The sequence below is a fragment of the Plodia interpunctella genome, chromosome 11, assembly GCF_027563975.2.
Source record: "Plodia interpunctella isolate USDA-ARS_2022_Savannah chromosome 11, ilPloInte3.2, whole genome shotgun sequence".
Taxonomy (NCBI): domain Eukaryota; kingdom Metazoa; phylum Arthropoda; class Insecta; order Lepidoptera; family Pyralidae; genus Plodia; species Plodia interpunctella.
In genome coordinates, this window is record NC_071304.1 from 9,711,670 (window position 1) to 9,731,674 (window position 20,005).

At 34.9% G+C, this 20,005-nt stretch overlaps 1 protein-coding gene across 3 annotated transcripts in view; it reads right to left on the minus strand.

Annotated features, from left to right (window-relative positions):
• Positions 1 to 818: 818 nt before the first annotated feature.
• The window catches only part of LOC128673481 (uncharacterized), a 65,254-nt gene continuing 46,067 nt past the window's right edge, over positions 819 to 20,005 (minus strand). Inside the window, exons 2-6 of one of the 3 annotated variants that reach the window (XM_053751351.2) lie at positions 15,785 to 15,826; positions 13,880 to 14,037; positions 13,113 to 13,279; positions 6,216 to 6,397; positions 819 to 5,495 (exon numbers count right to left, since the gene is read on the minus strand). In XM_053751351.2, the coding sequence (XP_053607326.1) occupies positions 5,374 to 5,495; positions 6,216 to 6,397; positions 13,113 to 13,279; positions 13,880 to 14,037; positions 15,785 to 15,824 (669 nt within the window). In that variant the 5' untranslated portion in view covers positions 15,825 to 15,826 and the 3' untranslated portion in view covers positions 819 to 5,373. Of the gene's footprint in view, positions 5,496 to 6,215; positions 6,398 to 13,112; positions 13,280 to 13,879; positions 14,080 to 15,784; positions 15,827 to 20,005 lie in introns of all 3 variants that reach the window. The other 2 variants (XM_053751349.2, XM_053751350.1) reach the window with 2 other exon arrangements.

Here is a 20,005-nt window from a genome sequence, read left to right on the forward strand (position 1 = left end):
GCTTTGAATTTCAAACTACTTATAAAATTATCATATCTGGTGCTGCAAACGTCCATAGGCTGTGGTGACCACTTCCCATCAGGTGGGCCGTCGACTTGCTTGCTCAATAGTTACACGATATCGATAGTTACCAGTTTCTTAGAGCCATGTCCCACTGCTCAGTCGTAGTCAAAGCACCCTAAACACATTTATGTGGAAACTAGATGTTGCCCGGGGCTTCGCTCCCGTGGGGATTTTGAGATAAAATATAGCCTATAGCAATCTTGGATAATGTACTTTTCTAATTGTCTAAGAATTTTTGAAATCGGTTTGGTAGTTTCGGAGATAACCAGCCTCAAACATACAAACTCACAAACGCTTACCTCTTTATAATAATAGTATAGACTTACACGGCGAGCTCTCGCGCACTCTGCAAATCCTTTATTGACCTTGCAAATTTTTAAATTAAGATGTGAATCGTGGATCCCTTGGTAACAAAACTTCGGGACCCTTGTAACGGTCAGTGACATTGGATAGGTACAGTCAGCAACACATCAACCTAACCAAATTCATTACAAACTCGCCGCTATAACCGCGCATAGAGGTTCATGTAGGGTAACTTGATGTGCTGTTGACTGTACTTGTTTTACAGTCAGAGATTAACTATGTTATGACGACCTCGGTGGCGCAGTGGTAAAGTTCTTGCCACTGAACTAAGAGGTCCCGGGTTCGATCCCCGGTCGGGTCATGATGGAAAATGATCTTTTTCTGATTGGCCCGGGTCTTGGATGTTTATATAATATATATGTGTATTTGTTATAAAATATAGTATCGTTGAGTTAGTATTCCATAACACAAGTCTCGAACTTACTTTGGGGCTAGCTCAATCTGTGTGATTTGTCCTAATATATTATTTAAAAAAATATACTTATATATTTATTTGATTATTGATTTAAACTATGATAGTAAAAAATTGTTTGCTATTATTTTTCGTGGCTTTAAAATTTATTTCTTCCAAAATATCAACTTAACTGTAACTAAAGTATTACAAGTAATCACTGGAAGAGATATGCGATCTTAAGATTTTTGAATACTATAATCCATAGATTTAGTACGTACTTACGGAGTTTCTACTAACTCCATGCTATGATCAGAATGCGTTTATGACAATGACAGATCGTCAACCTAAAGAATGTACCACGAAAGAAGGCCCGTGGCAATATAATAAACTATCAATAACAGATAGGCCACGTTGTAGTTTACAGCGACAGTAGCGCCACGTCTGCGTGACTTCTTTCGTGGTCCGGACTTTAATTATTGTTTTATTTATAATTTTTTAAAGCAAAAAAAATATTATATCATGTAATTTTAACATAGCGTTTACGGTCCGAAAATATTTGTCATTTGCATAGTTTTTCGTCTATTATTAGTATTAATACTTCTAGTATTTAATAATGCTGTTGGACACTTTTTCAGGCGATTTGACATATGTCATAACCACATTCTGAGCGCGTCACAACTGATGTTCCTTTTTTAAATTCAATTCCTTAAGTCGTTGATATTTCCTACATGTATTCATATTCATATCAAGTCACAAATTAAAATAACAAAATTGTAATTTAAATCATTACGAAAACAAAAAATATGTTTCCATTCAATAACGAAAAATTTTTTTTTTGTCGTCTGTAATCAAAATGTGTCAAACGATTTCATATCAATTACATATAGTCGGAGAGCCTACATTTTTAGTGACATTGAAGAACATATATTCGAATAAAATCATATTTAAGTAACGTTAAATCTATTTTTAATATTCGCAGCATTGCCAATTTATCAATTGAGGTTGAAAACCAGAATATAACAGTTGAAATATCTCAAGAAATCATTAATATCACGTCTGCTAATATAATTTCTAGTGGTCATACCACTGTAACTTTGGCACTGCAATCAATGCATGAAAAGCGAATTTAATAAAATGTATAAAATTTAGATAGCTATAACAATTTAAATTCGGCCTCGATTTAAATTATATTTACCAAGCATCATCAGTCGTTTCGAAAGTGCAACTAGACTTTGGTTTATAAATTTGCAGCACAAGGAAGCATCATCTCCTTGATACTTATTACTTATATACGCTTCTCTATATATATGCAATAATAAATATGGCACGTACAAGCCATAATATTTTTATCTTTACTCCATACAATAATTACTATATTTTTCATATTTCATAGACTGTGTAATCAAAAGATAATAAATTATGTGTTCCGTCCTAGTTGCACTATGAGCGAATATTGGCAAACATCTGTGTAACGTGATATTCATAAAAAAAATCGGGAAATATTCGCAAAAGTGCTGATTTGTCCCTTTGGTCCATTTGTCCAGCCCTATTACGGATATTTTCATTAATTCATTTAAATTTATTGGTACACGTTTCACAGATTTTGCTTTAAGTAAAATATTTAATTTGGCCTAATCTTAATGCGAAATATTCTAAGTACGCAAGTTTCTTGAAATATATATTCGGTTTTATATACCATTAAATTATGTACCTACTTATAAGCTACCACATCGACGAACATAAATAATATGGAATATATTTATAGTAATTATACAGCACAACATACATTGTCTTCATCATTAAATTAAATGAATATTAATTATTTTAGACACGTAAGATGATTTCCCTCACTAATGACAATGTCAAATGATAAACATTTCATTTGATATTGTCAGACGCAATTATTGCAACTACAATGCTTATTTGTATATTACATTCAGATAATAATGTTGTTAATGTTAAAATAAATGATATGTTATGGGGAGCATACATGCAGTTTCATGAATCCGCATTTCAGTCGAATATGATTGTAAAACCATCTCCATATTGGCACAGTTCGTGTCATCTTACGCATGAAAATCATACCTATATTACATAATATTGGAACTGAACATACAAAAACTATAATAAGCCAAAAGCGATTAAATCTAGAATTTGTGTTTTGAAAACTCAATGGAAACTGACATTTTGAATGCATCTTCTATATAAAGCTCTAAATTAATTCAGAACTTTATTAAATATGGTTTTTAAACAGAACACATTAATTATAACTTTTACTAATTTTATGATTATAATTATTAGAATTACTATGAAAAAGTTGTCACATTCTTACTACATAAAACTTAGAATTTAGAGCAGTAGAAAAAGCACTCAAAATCCCAAGACAGTGGACCAATTTGGACCCAAGGTGACAAATGAAAGAGAAACACGAACTACGAATTCCGAAACGGGTTACAAAGATAAAGAAACTATCAAAAATGATTAACAATTTCATCGAAATTTACTTTAGAACACTCTTTTCAGTCTCTTAGGATTAATTCCAATATTTTTCCAAATTTTAAATGCAGCTGAGTATGAAACCTGACGCGACGTACTGATGCCATGAAATCAACGTGAGTTATTACTAAATTCGATATAGGTATTTATTTAAGACATAATTGTAAAAAGTAGATATGCTTTTATTACATTGAGTGTACATGAGAGTGTAGTGCGAATTGTAGTGGAATGAATACTGTTACTCTAATGCTCGCCTTAAATATAATAATGATTACTCGATATAATGAAGTGTGAATTCGGACTATTACTTCGGAATCACAAAATATAGGATCTATGGCAACGTTGTAATCATAATTGCAAGTTTTGCAATCAACTGTGTTGAAAGAATTCCACAGCTGAAGCTACCAGCACTACCAAAGAACTGATTCACAAAAACGTGTAGTTAATTCAAATTTACCAACATTAATCATAAATTTACAATAAATGAAGAGAAATTCTATATTGAAGTACGTATGTACGATAAGAATTGTTTACGATTAAGTATATGATTTTCCTGTATTTTTTTAAAACATTGACCAACAACACCTATGTTTAATTACGATCTATTGTTACAATACATTGTGCTATATTTGAATTTATATTCCAAGAACAATATTACAGTCATGCTGTCCAGGGGATACTGAATATAAGTTTATAATAATTTTCCATTGACAAAATATCACTCTTAGCACAGTATACTCGTGGTATAAACAAGATTAAATATAATGATTTTGTTTAAAAATATATATTTTGTTAATTAAAGCTTTAAAATATTTTTGAAATAGTTAAAATACTAGTTAAAATACAAAAATAATTGCTTGAATTGAGTTCAGCACATAAATCCTTAAGTGTTTTTGCTAGAAAAGTCCCTGATTTTTTTCTGACAAAATATATTTTTTGCGCTTTCCATATATTTGTCTTTATATCTAATAATAATCAGAAAAGGATATTGCGAGTGATTGATACTGGGGGGTGCGTGTGTTGTGTACATGAAGTTAAGTTATTTGTTACAAATTCTACAGATTTTATAATATAGTTTAATAAAAATACCTTCTGTTGAATCGGACGGTAAGGTTTTAGAATGATTATTGTGATATTTTACAACGCAACGTTTAGTTTTAAGTATTTGGTATTTTATGTATTTTTTTTATAAACTCTTTTATTTCGTGGTCCGTATAATTAATTTAACGTCTTTTTTAATACTTTTCCAATTATGTAATCCGAATATTATAAAAATTAAATATAAATTGGGATATCTTTTTGTAAAAATCTCAAAAATATATTAAATCAATGTCCTAAAATCTTATCGTAGAATGATTTATGTTAAAGAGATAGACAATTTGATGAAATGTTCTTGCTACTGAGTTTGATGGATAGGTTCTAAACAAAATGATATGTAACGAATTCTTTACCTTATTTACTAAGAAAAAATAATTAAACGATAACTAATTATAAAGATTTATGAAATACGAATAATTATGTGACAGAATCACTGCGACAGAATAATTTTAAAATGAGTTGCATTCTACTGAAATGTCAATGATTTTACGGAAACACCACACAATGACATGGCATGGGGGTTACACAAGACTAAATGACACTTATCTTAAAGTACAAGTAAGTACAGTACAGAATATAAGAAATACAATTATTTCACAGCGACTTCGGTCGCGCGTACTTCCAAAATTTACAATACATACATAAAATTTCAAAATACTTTCATATGCGTCGGCCCTCTATTCTACGGTAACCTTTATCACAAAAAAAATCAATAGTATGAAAATTACATTCTTAAATTCCTTCTGTTAGTGTATGATCAAATTTGTAAACATACACATATATTTTATTAACAAATTCTGTAGACTTTGTCATGTATGATATTCACAGATTAATTATCCATACTACGTTGTAGAAATTCAATTTTGGAGACAATCAAATTATAGGGACCGATACACTCATTACTTAACCTAACAGCGACACAACACGAACTTAACCTATAACTACTGGTCAAGGTAGACTTAAGTGTCGCTAGCTCCTGACGGCTGCTTCACAAGGTCGAAGTCTTTGCCCACGCTGGCCTGGGCCTTCAGTTTTGGCTTCTCATGCTTGTGATCATGACTGGTCTTCTCTTTGTTATCCCCTGGAATGTTAAAATGTTTTATTAGCTTAAATTTCATAATTATTTATAGTAAAAAAGCTTCCTATGTCATTCTCCGTCCCTCTTGTATCCACACCATAAATCGTCTAATGCAATGGAATTATGTATAACTCAGTGACAACGCACAGCCGAAACTACTGGGCGTAGAAAGCTGAAATTTGGTGTGTAGGTTCCTAGGACAGTGTAGGGGAGCACGGAGAAGGGATTCCCTGAAATTCCCACGGGAAATGGATTTTTAGTCACGATATATTACGACTTAATATGAAGTTGTGGGCATAAAGTGAACATGTTCACTAGTATCAACATTAGTATGAATGTTTATTCTTGTTCTTTCACTGTCAAATACTAGTGGTACAATGGCAAATAGAGTTATCAGAAGATTTTTTGGGTTAGAGTTTAGTAAAATTCGTGACTCATTTGACGTAAACCTCAATGCAGAGAATTGTGTTGTGATAGCTATATGATGAATGACACGTTCCTGTGAGATGTTCTGTCAATCTCATCTTAATATTCGGATTCGGATTAACTATTAAGACGAAGGAATGGATGGAGGAAAAAAGTAGGTAAGTGGACCCTGATTTCCAACGCTCTCTGGCTGAGGAAGAAACCAGGAAATAATCATAGAGAGAGAGGGAGAATTCTCCCTCTCTCTCTTTGATTATTTCCATGAAATATAAAAAAATATCTGAAAAGCCATCCTACCTGATTTATCATGGCCTTTGTCATGATTCCTGTGGTCGTGTCCCCTGTGGTCATGGTGTTGCTTGTCGTGGTGGTGGTGACCGCTTTCCACCACGCTCACGCCGTTCTTGTGCGCCCGCTCGTTTTCTTCTTCCTCTTCTTCTTCACGGAACTTGCGGTTGTACCAGTGGAGGCACAGGCATCTGGAAATCAACGATTAAAAATTGTTTTCCACTTCGTGGGTTTAAGGACAGATTTCGGTACATTGTGCTAGGGTTCTGTGCCTGAATATGTAAATGATTCTTATTTATTTTAAGCCCCCGACGACAGAAGTAGAGAAGTTATGAGTTTTAACGTGTCTGACGTTTGTGTATCTCTATGTCCGCTGAATCGTAGCACTCAAACGGCAGAACCAATTTTAATCTAGGTTTTTTAACTGAAAGATAATTTAATTGAAATTGTTCTGAGCTACGTTTGTAAAATGTGCGTTCAACGTTAATTCTTTTCCAGTAGATGCTGCAGGAGGGTTTATTATATATTCTATAATTAGTTATTATTATTATTATTTTATTGTTGCTATCTTTATCTATCAAACCAGAATGCCAGAATGGAGACGACTAAAAGATGATGTTTTTTAGTCCATAGATTTACGTCCCTTTCAATAAACATTTTATATTACGTTCTATAAAATAAGTCAAGTGTGATGTACTGTTTACTCCCATTTCATATTGTACAACTCTTCGAAATCGAAAGTGTACGTCTGGGGTACAAAAGCGTAGTTTTTTCAAAAGTGTATCTACGGGGAAAGGGTTTTTCTGAGGAAATGAACATAGCTCTGGCGTCCGCAAGCAAATAATTTCATAGACACATCAACTAAGGAATAAAAAAAACGTACATTTCAAATTTACCGAGACCCTCGAGTAATTTATTAACAGTAAAATGTGGCGGGGTCCGGAATCGATCCCATTAATAACTTCGCAGTTCCGTTTTTATGGAAATGTATATTTTGACCGTCGCGAACTCCATCCATTGTATGGCAGTAAATAATTTATGTTGTCATTTAATGATAATGATTATGGATGATAATAGGGTCGGTGGTTAGCTTGCGAATGTTAAATTTGCCCCCCCCGGCTTCGCTCGGGTAAAATACATTTAAACCTTCCTCAGGAATCACACTATCTATTGGTGAGAACCGTACAAAAATCAGTTTTGTAGTTTTTTAGTTTATCGCGTTCATGCAGATACTTCTTATGTTATTTTTAAATATGTAACAGACATATTTTTATGTAAGGGTATTACAAGAATGTACTTAATAATTAAATATAAGTACTGTAAGCACATTCTTTATTGGGCAACTAGCTTTTGCCCGCGGCTTCGTCCGCATGAAATTACCACGGGAATATTTATGTTTCAGGGATGAAAGCTACCTTCCTTGTCTGTACTTCAAATTACACGTGTGCAAAATTTCAAGAATATTGGTTGTGCAGCGTGAAGAGTTTACAAACAAACAAATTTACTTTCGCATTTATTAGTTAGGATTAGTATATTTAGGATCAAATAACCTATTTCAATAAAAAAAATATGGTTCGTTCATTCAAACAATTCATTTTAACGGTTAAAAAAGTGATTTTACTTTTTAACCTGTTATACAAAGAAAAAATTACATAGTACTACATTGACTATGTGTTTCTAATTTATTCGTATTGTATTTTATACTAATATATATTTTTTTTCATAACAATGAAAGCCATTTTTTTATCATAATGAAAAACTCATCTTAATTAAAAACCTGCCCTAAACAAGAATTTATGTCTTGTACAGTTTACACGAGTTTAGTAACTTAACTGTATTCTGAACTGGTTGTTGCCCACGACTCCGCCCGCACCAAAAAGTGGCCTATATCACTCCAACTCTCCAACTATGTCCACACAAAAAATCACCTCATTCCAATTTTGCGTTTTGACGTAAAAATATGACAAACAAACACACTTTTACATTAATATTAGTATATATCAGGAGATTGCTACATCTACAACAGATAATTAACATTTTACTGTCTTCATGTCTGTATATTTTTATTAGATTTTGCCCACAACTTCGTATGTGAATAAAAATCCGTTTCCCGTAGGAATTTCAGGAAATCCCTTCTTAGTGCTCCCCTACACTGTCCTAGGAACCCATCAAATTTCAGCTTTCCTAGTAGTTCCGGCTGTGCGTTGTCAGTCAGTCACAGAGTTTAGTATACATTTTATAATTGCATTGTATTGACGATTGTGGTGGTGTGGATACAACGGGGGACGGAGAATGACATAGGAAGCTTTTTTACTATAAATAATTATGAAATTCAATTTCTGTCAGTACTGACAGACAACGCATCACAAGTTCTCTATCAGTCAGTACTGACAGACAACGCATCACAAGTTCTCTATCAGTCAGTACTGACAGACAATGCACAGCCGGTGAAATTTGGTGTGAAATTTTGTGTGTAGATTCCTAGGACAGTGTAGGGGAGCATTCATGCAGATTCTTCCGTCACTCAGTAACGCAAGAGTTTTATATGTATAGATATCTGACGATGCTCTGATTTTGTTAATATGTTCAGATTCTCTCTATCAAAATACCAAAAAATATTCTTTCACATTTATAAGTAAGAACTTATAGAATAGAAATGAAGACATTTCTCGAATAATTTTGAAACGTCATCTTCTTTTAAATCCATTTGTCAGAAGCGACTTCGTAGAGATCTGTGTTGTACGGTTACGTAAATTAATATGTATACATATATTGGCTCTAATTCCAATGTAACTGAATCCAGTGTACATTCTAGTGGACGAGACTGTACGAATGACCTACTAAACTCGTGTAAACAATACTTTAGTTAGCTGTGAAGTAAGGAGATGAAGGTTACTTAATTATCGTGAAGCGTTTCATCATTTTGTGCAGATTCATTATTTTTGATGATGAGGCAAGTCGTTTATTACCAAATTATGACTTTAGACGAAGTGCTTGTAATACTTAGAAGAATATAATTAGGAATCCGATAGCCAAGTGCTGTGTTTGCAGTTGTAGGTTATCAAATTCAAAAAATCTTTATTCATAACTTAGGATGGTATACATCACTTATTGACGTCAAAATTTTTACTTGAACCTAAGTTTATTGCCGACTTCCAAACCCCATGTGAAGAAGAAGCAGCGCAATACACGTCAACGTTACGATTATTCTTACAACAAATAAAATTTTAATCACTACTAGTTTTCAAAACGTACTTAAAATGGTTTTAATTGTTATTTGTTTACTAATAGCTGTAGTAGTTTTTCAATATGGAAAAAGCCTCTAAATATTCTAAATAAGTGGCCTGGCCCGGCTTCGCTCGAGTATAATTTATTATGTTTTTAACTTAGTACTTACTTTTTTAATTTAGTATAGTTAACTTTTCTCAGGACTTGTCTATAAGTGAAAAGCGTGCAAATATCCGTCCGGTTTTTGAGTTTATCGCGCGTTTATACGACGATGACTTCCACGTTTCTTTCTTATAATATGTCCTTACATATTATGTGTGAAGAAAAAAGGTTATCTTACACCACCAACGATACTTCTGGTTCGTAACTAGTTCGTAACGGGTTACGACCGCAACCATAAAAAATGTCAATACACACTGAAATAGGATGACATTTGCATAACTCATCTCCATCGGATTCTGTTCCATTACTACAAAAGCATATCGCGAAGTGAATAGATCAATTTGAAGACTAACACTGATTTAAAAATATTGTGGTCGCTGGACACGTCAGTCGATTGAAGGTTGCGGTGATGTTTGTTGCGCCGCCGGTACCTTGGCACGTCAATTTATCTATACGCATTTTATAATAAAAAATTAAATAATTTACATGACATTTCTTGTCATTAATAAATTATTATACGTCGTTAATCAATAAATATTACAAAATAATAATATCTACTTATAATTTTTATTTACTCTCCCCTATATCATGTATAATATATTTATATACTCTTATATTTTAGGTTCCACACTGAACCGTGTTTCAATATTGATATTATAACATATTATATTCCGTGTCAATCTCAACCTTGATGTTGGCAAAATCATCGTTTTGGCGAACGATGCCATGACACTTAAAAAAAAAGTAAGACAAAGGAAATCTTTCGTTTGCGTTATCCTCAACTATAACGGGAATAACGCTAATTTTCAGGCACTCTTCCTGACATCCAGTGTGGGGGTTATATAGGTTTCAATGGACAAATTCTGTCCAGTCGATACGGGATGTTAGTGTCAGTTTATGATAATGGAGTTTGCGCCGGCGTGCCACTGTATTCAGGGGATATTCTCTATTACTCGTGCCGTCATATCAGGAAGGAATTGGAGACACTGGCGAACAATAGTATATTTGGTCCTTGCCAAAAATAACTAGCTTTTCCCTGCGATTGCACTCGTTTTGAAATTAATGATATTTGTAATATATTTGCAAGACATATCATTTACATTATGGATGCAAATAAAGATTTTAATTTTAATTTAATTTTGTCTTGAGTGATTTTTGGGACATAAGGTAAATTAGTACTGTAAGATTTCCTGCCCTCAACAGATATTTGTGCAGTGGGACACATCAATAGGCTAATAAAAATAGGTTTATTAATATTATAGAAACAATAAAAAAATACTTGACAAAACAAATAAATATTTATACGAAAATCAGATATTATTTTTTAGACTCGAACTCACGACATCTGGAAGTACTATCGTCAGTCAAACAGTTACACCACTACACAGTAGATTAAATTGCAGTTAGTTAACTGCTAGTTAATGGATTAAACCTAGATTACAAACAATTACCCAGACGGTGTCTTGTTAGTTGAATAAAAAAGTATTATAACAATTAATTCCGTTTCGTTTGGGAGAAAAGAGAAAGAATCGATTTGCCACAGATACCAAAGAAATAATCTAATTACAATGATTTTTCACAAAAACAAATATACATTTTTACCAAATATACCCCATGTGAAATAGCGTGATAATATATATATGTGTGTAAGAACCAATTATAAACTTCAGTTTTCAAATGTAAAATATATTTCATTTGCAACAACACGTGTAAATTGGATACCTATAACATTTTGTTGAAACAATATTTTATGTGAGACGGTACATTTTGTTGAAACAATATTTTATATGCGTAGCACTTGCTACGAACGCGATCGTAGAAGCTACAGCGTTTGGCACGAGTCATTTTGTGTTTTATGTTGCTACTAACGGTCCGTCCCGGCTTCCCTCGCGTAAAACTATGATAAACTATACACCTAAAGCTTCCTCGGGAATCACACTATCTATTGGTGAAAAGCGTATAAAAATCCGTATAATAAAAAATAAATATATTAGGACAAATCACACAAATTGAGCTAGCCCCAAAGTAAGTTCGAGACTTGTGTCATGGGATACTGACTCAACGATACTATATTTTATAACAAATACATATATTGATAAACATCCAAGACATCGGGCCAATCAGAAAAATATAATTTTCCATCATGACCCGACCGGGGATCGAACCCGGGTCCTCTCGGTTCAAAGGCAAGCACTTTACCACTGCGCCACCGAGGTCGTAAAAAATAGGAACCCTATCTGTTATTTCAGATTATATTCTACCAGTGTACTAAATTTCATAACAATCCGTTTTACGTGAAAGTGTAACAAACATACATTCTCACAAACTTTTGCATTTATATTATTAGTAGGACTAGTATGAAGTAGGATTTGAATTTGAATTTGAATGGCGTCGCACTCTCATCCATTTAATAATTAAATTCTGAGTGTTAATTACTTCTAAATATACGTACATATCTAGGGAGAAGTCACAAACTACGGAGTCTAAATTGTAATTAGTTTGAGCAATTCCACTATAATGGAGACTTACATAATTAGTGTAAGAGCTTTTAGTGTTTAGTTCGTATTTAGTGTACGCAGTGAAATGGAACGGGACGGGCACGGTACAATAAAGTGAAACACGTGTAAATTTTTGACGTCATTGTTGCCTTTGGTCCATATTCAAGGCTGTTTTTCATTACTGGCTACACTGTTACTGGCTAGTTGTTCGCCGCGAACGTTGACCTCGCGAACGCAATAAAATTTGATGAGTTTTTACAAAACTGTGAACCTATTTTGATGCCCCACGAACTTAAAAATTCTATTGCTATTCCTACATACTTCTTAAATGTCATCAAACTCAGACCAACGGTTCGAAAGTTATCGCGTTACAAACATACATACATACATACAAAAAATGGATTTTTGCCCCAAGTCGATTTCATTCACTGTTTCATTAACCACAATACAAAATTGATTATTTAACCGACTTTTTTTTGGAAAAAACGGAAGCCTTATTTTAACCTTTTCCCATGCCCTTCGTGACGTAACTCTTTGGAAATCATGCGACTTTGATATTTTACAAGCTTTGTTTAGTTTCACCTGTCCCGTTGTCTGTCTGTAATCAAATCTTGCAAGTTAGATTTCTCCTACTTGCAGTTGACCTACAGAGTTGAATTTTCTCCACGTCGCTTAAGTTTCCATGACTATGCATGGAAACTGAAGCGATGCAGCCCGGATCGGCTCCAATCGAGGAAACTCCTCAACCGTTTACAGCACTGACAACAATAAAAGCTTGTGGCAAAAATGACATTATTGTAAAAAAAATTGTTTAAATTGTGAACAGACGTTGGCAGTGTGATTTTAATTTATGAATCTCTTTTTAATTTATGCGTTCCTAGTATGTATGTGGATACGGCTTGTTATCACGTATCACAATCGCACCAATTTTGACTCAGTGAGAGCAACCCGTAAGGTTCTTGGGATATTTAAATAAAATTTGATTTTTTTAATACATATTTCACAATTTTTAACGTACCTCAGAACAGCTCCTAAAATCCCAGTGCCCATGAGCGCAGCGCCGGCTCCCATCAGGTAGTAGCGATGGGCGGCCGCCTCTGCCCCGGGCGAAAGTTGTACCAGCCCCACCACCATCACCACGATACCCAGGAGGAGGGACCCCACAACGGCGTGCAGGGCTGCCACCTGCGGAAAATAATTATAAAAACAAAATAGCGATAAAAATATGACCCCTAACGCCTCTGCCTGAACGAACGTAATTTGCCATATTTACACTCAGCCACAGTATGTAAACAGGTTACTCGCGCTGTCACTGCTCATGTCACTGCCAAGTGCCATTGCCCGGCGCACACAGGAGTGGAGTAATGAAAAAAACAATAACATTTTTAGAACTTCATGAAATTGAGCAGGTAATATGGGATGACTTATACTGATCAGACATAATGCTGTCGAACTAGCAACCTCGACAAGATCGACGTCAATAATTTTTGCGAGTTGATAAATAAAGAAGAGATGCTCACTCGCAAAAGTATTTAGGGAAATATGTGTAAATGTGGGGATAAACTCGACAGGTTTTCACCAATAGAGTGCGTGATTCTTGAAGGAGGAAGTTTTAGGTGAATAATTTAGTATGATTAACCGTTAACCGTATTAAGTGCAATCTATCTATACGGCAACTCTGCAAACCTCCGTCCGCGTTGTTAGAGGAAAACCTCCAGAATGAAGTGTTTTAGAAACTATTTACCAGGAGAACATAACTAGATGAGAAGTATTTGTTTATTCTACCTTTCCGCAGACATAGAGCTCATTCCTCAGCCGGTGCTGGTCCGGCGAGGGCGTGCCGTCCGCATCAAGCGCTCTGCCCAGTTGGAGAGGCAGCTGGGAGGGCCTCCGCCCCCCGCCGCCCCGCTTCTCCGCCCGCCGCCGCTCATGCCGGACGGCCACTGCAGGCATCGCGCCGATCATTTTCGCTGAAGATGTAACGACTGTATTGGAGTTATAAAGCGTTTGGGAAGACGATAAAAGATCCGTTCGATCCATTGTATGGCAAAGCCCCCTTACTTCTCCGTCTCTGTTTAAAGCAAATTCTAGTATTTTAAATATTTGTTGAGATCGTACCTCTGAAGCCGTCAGGTACCCAAAGGATGATCAATTTTGTTCATCGATATGGCTGTGTGCAACTGTGTCCCATCTAGTTCCATTTCAACCTAGATCTTTTGGCAATTATATCCTAAATTCTTGTCAGATAGCGCAAGCTGCGTTTCTTCAATCGTTTCAATGTAGCATTTGAAATATTGTGGTTTATTGGGATGCATATGACGATCAGAACTCTTTTGTCATCTACGTTCCATGACGAGATAAGACTAAACGGATAATTTTCCCATAGAAATATTTTCGTTTCCTTTCAAATCACTCCTGTAAACTTAAGTCTCTTTCGTGTATCGTGTCTTTGAGTCATTACGAGGTAATGACTCAAAGACACGCCTGTCATCCATTTTCTTAAAAAACCAAGTACCTAAATGGTCTGTGCCAGGTACCTACGCGTCAAATTACTCCTCTAGACCCCATGGGAGGCATTTCTAAGTACGGCGGTAAAGAAATATGAAATTTCTTGCCTTGAAATAAGTTTCGTTTTCGTGTAAAATGATTTTTATTACACATTATTTGTAAGAAGAAAACTAATGTTTTATTAGCTGATATAACCTTTATATACATTTCAGCAGTCTAAAAAATATAAATAATTCAGTAAAGTATTAATAAAGAATTCAGTAATTGACCCTTCCTTTTGTATAAGAATACATAAATAAATAAGTAAAAGCCAGGTTAGTTTAAGAGGAAAACGTGTGAGTCTGTCATTACGTCTGTCTCCACATAAACTATCTCAGCTACTAGGTAACATGAACAATTTGACTATGCTATATGAAATTAAGTTTAATTCTGCTTATAAGAGTTGAAGCGCGCGAATTATTGACAGTGCCTTTATCATTCTGGAATTCAGTACAGTTACTTATTCTGTGCGCGTCGCTGTTTCTTTTTCCCATGAATAAAGTTCAGAGATTCGCAAGTCGCCATATTTCGTACTTATTCTCCACAAAGCGACTCGTAAATTATATTTTAAACGAATCACTGCGACTTCAAAGAGACAAGATTACTGTATTACTGTATATATTTAGCCGATTACATAAAATAGGGAAATAAACAGGAAAATTAGAGATAGAGGGCGAAATTATCAAATTATGTACGTGAAGATATTCTTCACCATTCCTTTTTTATACAAACAGACAGATTAAATGTAAATAATTAGGGACAAATCACAAAGATTGAGCTAGCTTTGAATTAAAGATACGAGATACTAAAAAAAATATTTTACAATTTACTTACGTACACACACATTTATTTGATAAATATCCAGATATTATTGAAATATCAAACCAGCTGCGCCGCGGGGCTTCGCTCCTGTGGGATTTTCGGGATAAAAACCCTATGTGTTATTTCAGGTTATATTCTACCCGTGTACCAAATTCCATAACAATCCACGCAGTATACATTTCGCGTGAATAAATAACAAACATACACACATGTACATCCTCACAAACTTTCGCATTTATAATACAACTAATGAGTAGGATTCTTTAATGTCTACAGTGACTATAATGTCACTGGAAAATTATGTAATATCGTTCTACTTACACCGCTGATTTTCCCTTGGCTGTAATAACGACTGAAGCATATCTGGAACAAAATGCATTTATTTGTATTTTTATTTATTCATTCAAATTTTGACATTTTTAATAATGATGTAAATTTGTCCTAATTTTTAATATATGAATAAGACCTATATTTGTTAATTGACGTCCTTGGAGAAAAGGCTGCGGTGAAGTTTGTTGCGCCGCTTCTTCTTCATCTGCGCTTTGGAAGCCGGCAGTAGACTTTTTTTTTGACGTCAATAAGTGATGTATATCATCCTAAATTGAATAAAGAATTTTGAATTTGAATTTGAATTTGAATTTGTATCACTAACTATTATACCTAGACATCTACAGTTTAAGTTTAGTTAGTATTTTTACCGGAAATATATTATCGCGGTGCAGTTAGCCGTGCTTTGCGGATTCAGTATAGGTTGTTGGTTTTTCATTGCGGTAAAGAAAATCTCTCATACAAATTACGCAATGTTCATGCATTCTCGTCGGCATTTGTCTGAGTTTGACGATAGTGTAACCGGCACGAAACTTAATACACATTCCATTATATATTTTGTCCTTTAATAGGACCAAGCTCTGAAAATTTAACTTTGTCCACTAGTGCCTGTCGCAGAATTAAAAAAAAAAAAACAAAACCAAAATGGCCGCCTATGGCCGTCAGTCAGCGAACATTTTCGAATTCCAAAAACAAACAGCGAGCCATTCAGAGCCTATTTTCGCTTCGCCATATCCGGCGACAAGCTTTGAACAAATACTCCCTCTTTTTCCTTTTTAGTAGGGGGAAAACGAGCAGAATCATGTTGGGTTAAGTAAACCGATAATTTTGAATGAAATCGAAATAATAATGCTCTTCGAACAGAAGCTAAAACATTTATTGCCGATTGAAATTGTAATGAAACCATTATAAAATATATGGATATGCGCGAACTGGTTTCCGGAAGATAAATACCATGTCTTTGTCTCATAATCCTCGTGTGTTCTCAGTTTCTTTCACGTCCGTACCACATGAAGCGTTGATGTAAAAATACTTTATAATTTTTGAAGATTCCGATCTGATTTTATAACCTGCGTAACGTCAACACTCTTAGATCGATGCCCATCGAGGCTAATATTCCTTAGTCGCCTTGTACAGTCAACGGCACATCAACCTACCCAAATTAATTCAAATTTAAAATTCTTTATTCAATTTAGGATGATATACATCACTTATTGACGTAAAAAAATTACTTAAACTAAGTCTACTGCCGACTTCCAAAGCGCAGGTGAAGAAGAAGCGGCGCAACAAACTTCACCGCAGCCTTTTCTCCAAGGACGTCAATTAACAAATATAGGTCTTATACATATATTAAAAATTAGGAGGATGAATTTACATCATTATTGAAAATGTAAAAATTTTAATGAATAAATAAAATAAAGTTGTATTTCCAATAAAATTATTGAAAATTGTCACACAAAAAAATATATATAAATAAAAAGCTAAACGTACGTAATAATGTCATAAATCAATTACATATGTTATGAGGATACTGCAAAATTGCAAACTCGCCGCTATTACCGCGTCATAGAGGTTCATGCAGGATAACTTGATGTCATCGTGTGGTTTTAGTGGGTTCAAGTCCCACACACCTGTCCGGCTTCCCGTGGCCGGATGGACGGGACGAGGGTCTTTCCACACGTTAAGAAAAAAAAAAAAAAGGATAACTTGATGTGCTGTCGACTGTCGATTCGAGGTTAAGTTTCGACTAAACCTTCACTTCTGACATACCGATACCAAAACCAGGAAGTAGGTTTTGATCTTCCGCGAAAATACTGGACGCAAATAAATAAGTGCCGAACTTCGCAAGGAAGACGCGCCGAATTGCTGTGCAGATGGAATTTCTCGGACAGTCCTCTGTGTCGCTGCGAGGAGGTCCAGAGTGTGCGGTACGTCACTGAGCTCTGCCCTATATACTATATGTCATGAACCACGAAGCCGACAATGTTGTCCAAAAAATGATTGATGGCTTTCCTCTCGATTTTTAGTCCTAGTTTGTGTTGTATGGGAGAAAACCATTCGCAAATGTTAATAATACTTTATATTTCTTCAGTCACTCTTTTCAGTTCATGAAATTGATCATAAGATTTCATGAAATATTTGAACAAAGACTTTGTTAAAGGTTGTTGAGGTTGATTGTTAAATGGCTGGTTTCGACGAAGTTCTGTCCGTTATATCTCTTGACAAAAGGTAACAAACAACGCAATTTAACAGAATTTACTGACAATGAGTGAAGTTCGCGAGCATCCCGCTCCGCGCCAGTGTTGCTCAAACTTGTTAGCGAAGTTGAATTGAAAGTGTAACAGCGCTGTATTTACTTGGTTGATTTTAGCTTTCAAATATAGAAAAAATATGTTCAGCGACATGTGACCGAATTAAAATTAACTAGCATTAGCAAAAGTTTGCCTTTTTAGGGTTTCGAACATATTTGCGGATTTTAATTGCAATTATATTTGGAACAACTCATTTGAACGAACGAACTCTGTCTTGATTTTGGAAGCAAATATAGGAAATGGTTAGAAATACAATTAATTATAATTAGATATATTTTTTTGAATACATACAAGGCAAGTCCCTCGCTCCCGACATTGCAGTGCAAAGGGCCTCGGTCACCACAAGTTTTTTTTATAACAATACGGCCGCGATTAAAATTGACGTGAAAAAGTGCCTGTGAAGGTTTAATTTCTGAATCATTTATTCAGAAATTAGACCTTCACAGGCACTTTTTTTTTTTAGTTTGATTTGCGGATTTTAAAAAATCATTAGAAAAATATTCAGTCACCTAAAAACCGAAAGGCCTTGCAATACCTAGCCCGGTTTTGATGTGATAGTGTGACCCAAAAAAAGGTAATTGAGAAACTCCGAAACTTCGACGTTATAGCGAACAGTAACCCATGCAGTAACAGTTCTTTGATCTTAACACATTTTCTCCCGTGCATTATATATATGTTGGCAACCACTGCAGGACCATCTGTACCAAAATGCCCTCAAAATGGGTCACACTTCGTCGCCTTGCGTCCACGTTGTATTTCTGTTTTATTTTTTCGAGTAGTCGCAATGTCGACCTCAATTCCACATGTTGGTATCAAAGAGGACAATGTTTTTAAACCCCGACGCAAAAAGAGGGGTGTTATAAGTTTAACGTGTCTGTCTGTGTATCTGACATACAGATACACATACACATTAAACTTATTAACGCCGTTTTTAACCGATGACAGGAGTGTCGTCGGGGATTAAAAACAACAAACCGAGAGAGAGATTCACATTCACACGAGAAAGTCTTTCCAGAAACCCGGAGTTCAAATGTGGAACAAAGCTGTCTATTAATTAGACTTTTTATAAATAAACAAAAGTTGGTCGGCCCCTGCTATCACACTTAAACAAATGCCACAAAATACTAGCCTACTTTTACAGTCGTCCTTCAACCGTAATTCCGCCGAATTGTCCTTTTATCTACTTTTACGTATAGAATTACTAAGTACGGCGACGCCAGACATCTGTCCGCAATCACTAGAAGTCTCGTGACCTTGTTTTTAGGTTGTTTTTATCGGAAATAAGAACATAGACATTTGAATATTTGATTACAGGGAGATTTTGTGAGACCTGGGGGGGGCTACCAATGTATCATAAAACACGTAGTACGTCATTGCATCCACACGATGTCACTTATTTTTACACGATTCGTACTCGATATAGACACGTGTATGTTTCGTGGTAGGTCTTCAGATAACGATGAATGACATAAACATAAAATAATCCAGCTAGCTGCTTTTCCTTAAGTGCAGTAAAAGTTAATCAAGCGAAAGGGCTGTAAAATATTTAATTTCAATTCTACTATACAGCTACGTGTGTTGTGCGCCTTCAAGTTTTGTAACTCGTGGCTCTGTCTACCCCGTAGCATACGACATAAAGACGTGATACTGTATTTGTATATGAGAACGATAACTTAATTATTAATATTTAAAACTTTAATCAATCATCTCCAGCCAAAGACAAAACCGCGAAGTAAACCCAAAGATCCAGTGCCAATCCTACCAATCCCTTTAATTCTAAGGGTCTCTGCCCTATTAATAAACCTTTTTCGTTTTACCGCGAGCTAATCAAAGTTATGGAGGTCGAAATAGAAGATTCCCAAACTGAAGCTTTAAAATAAGTGGATAACTACGGTATAACTAT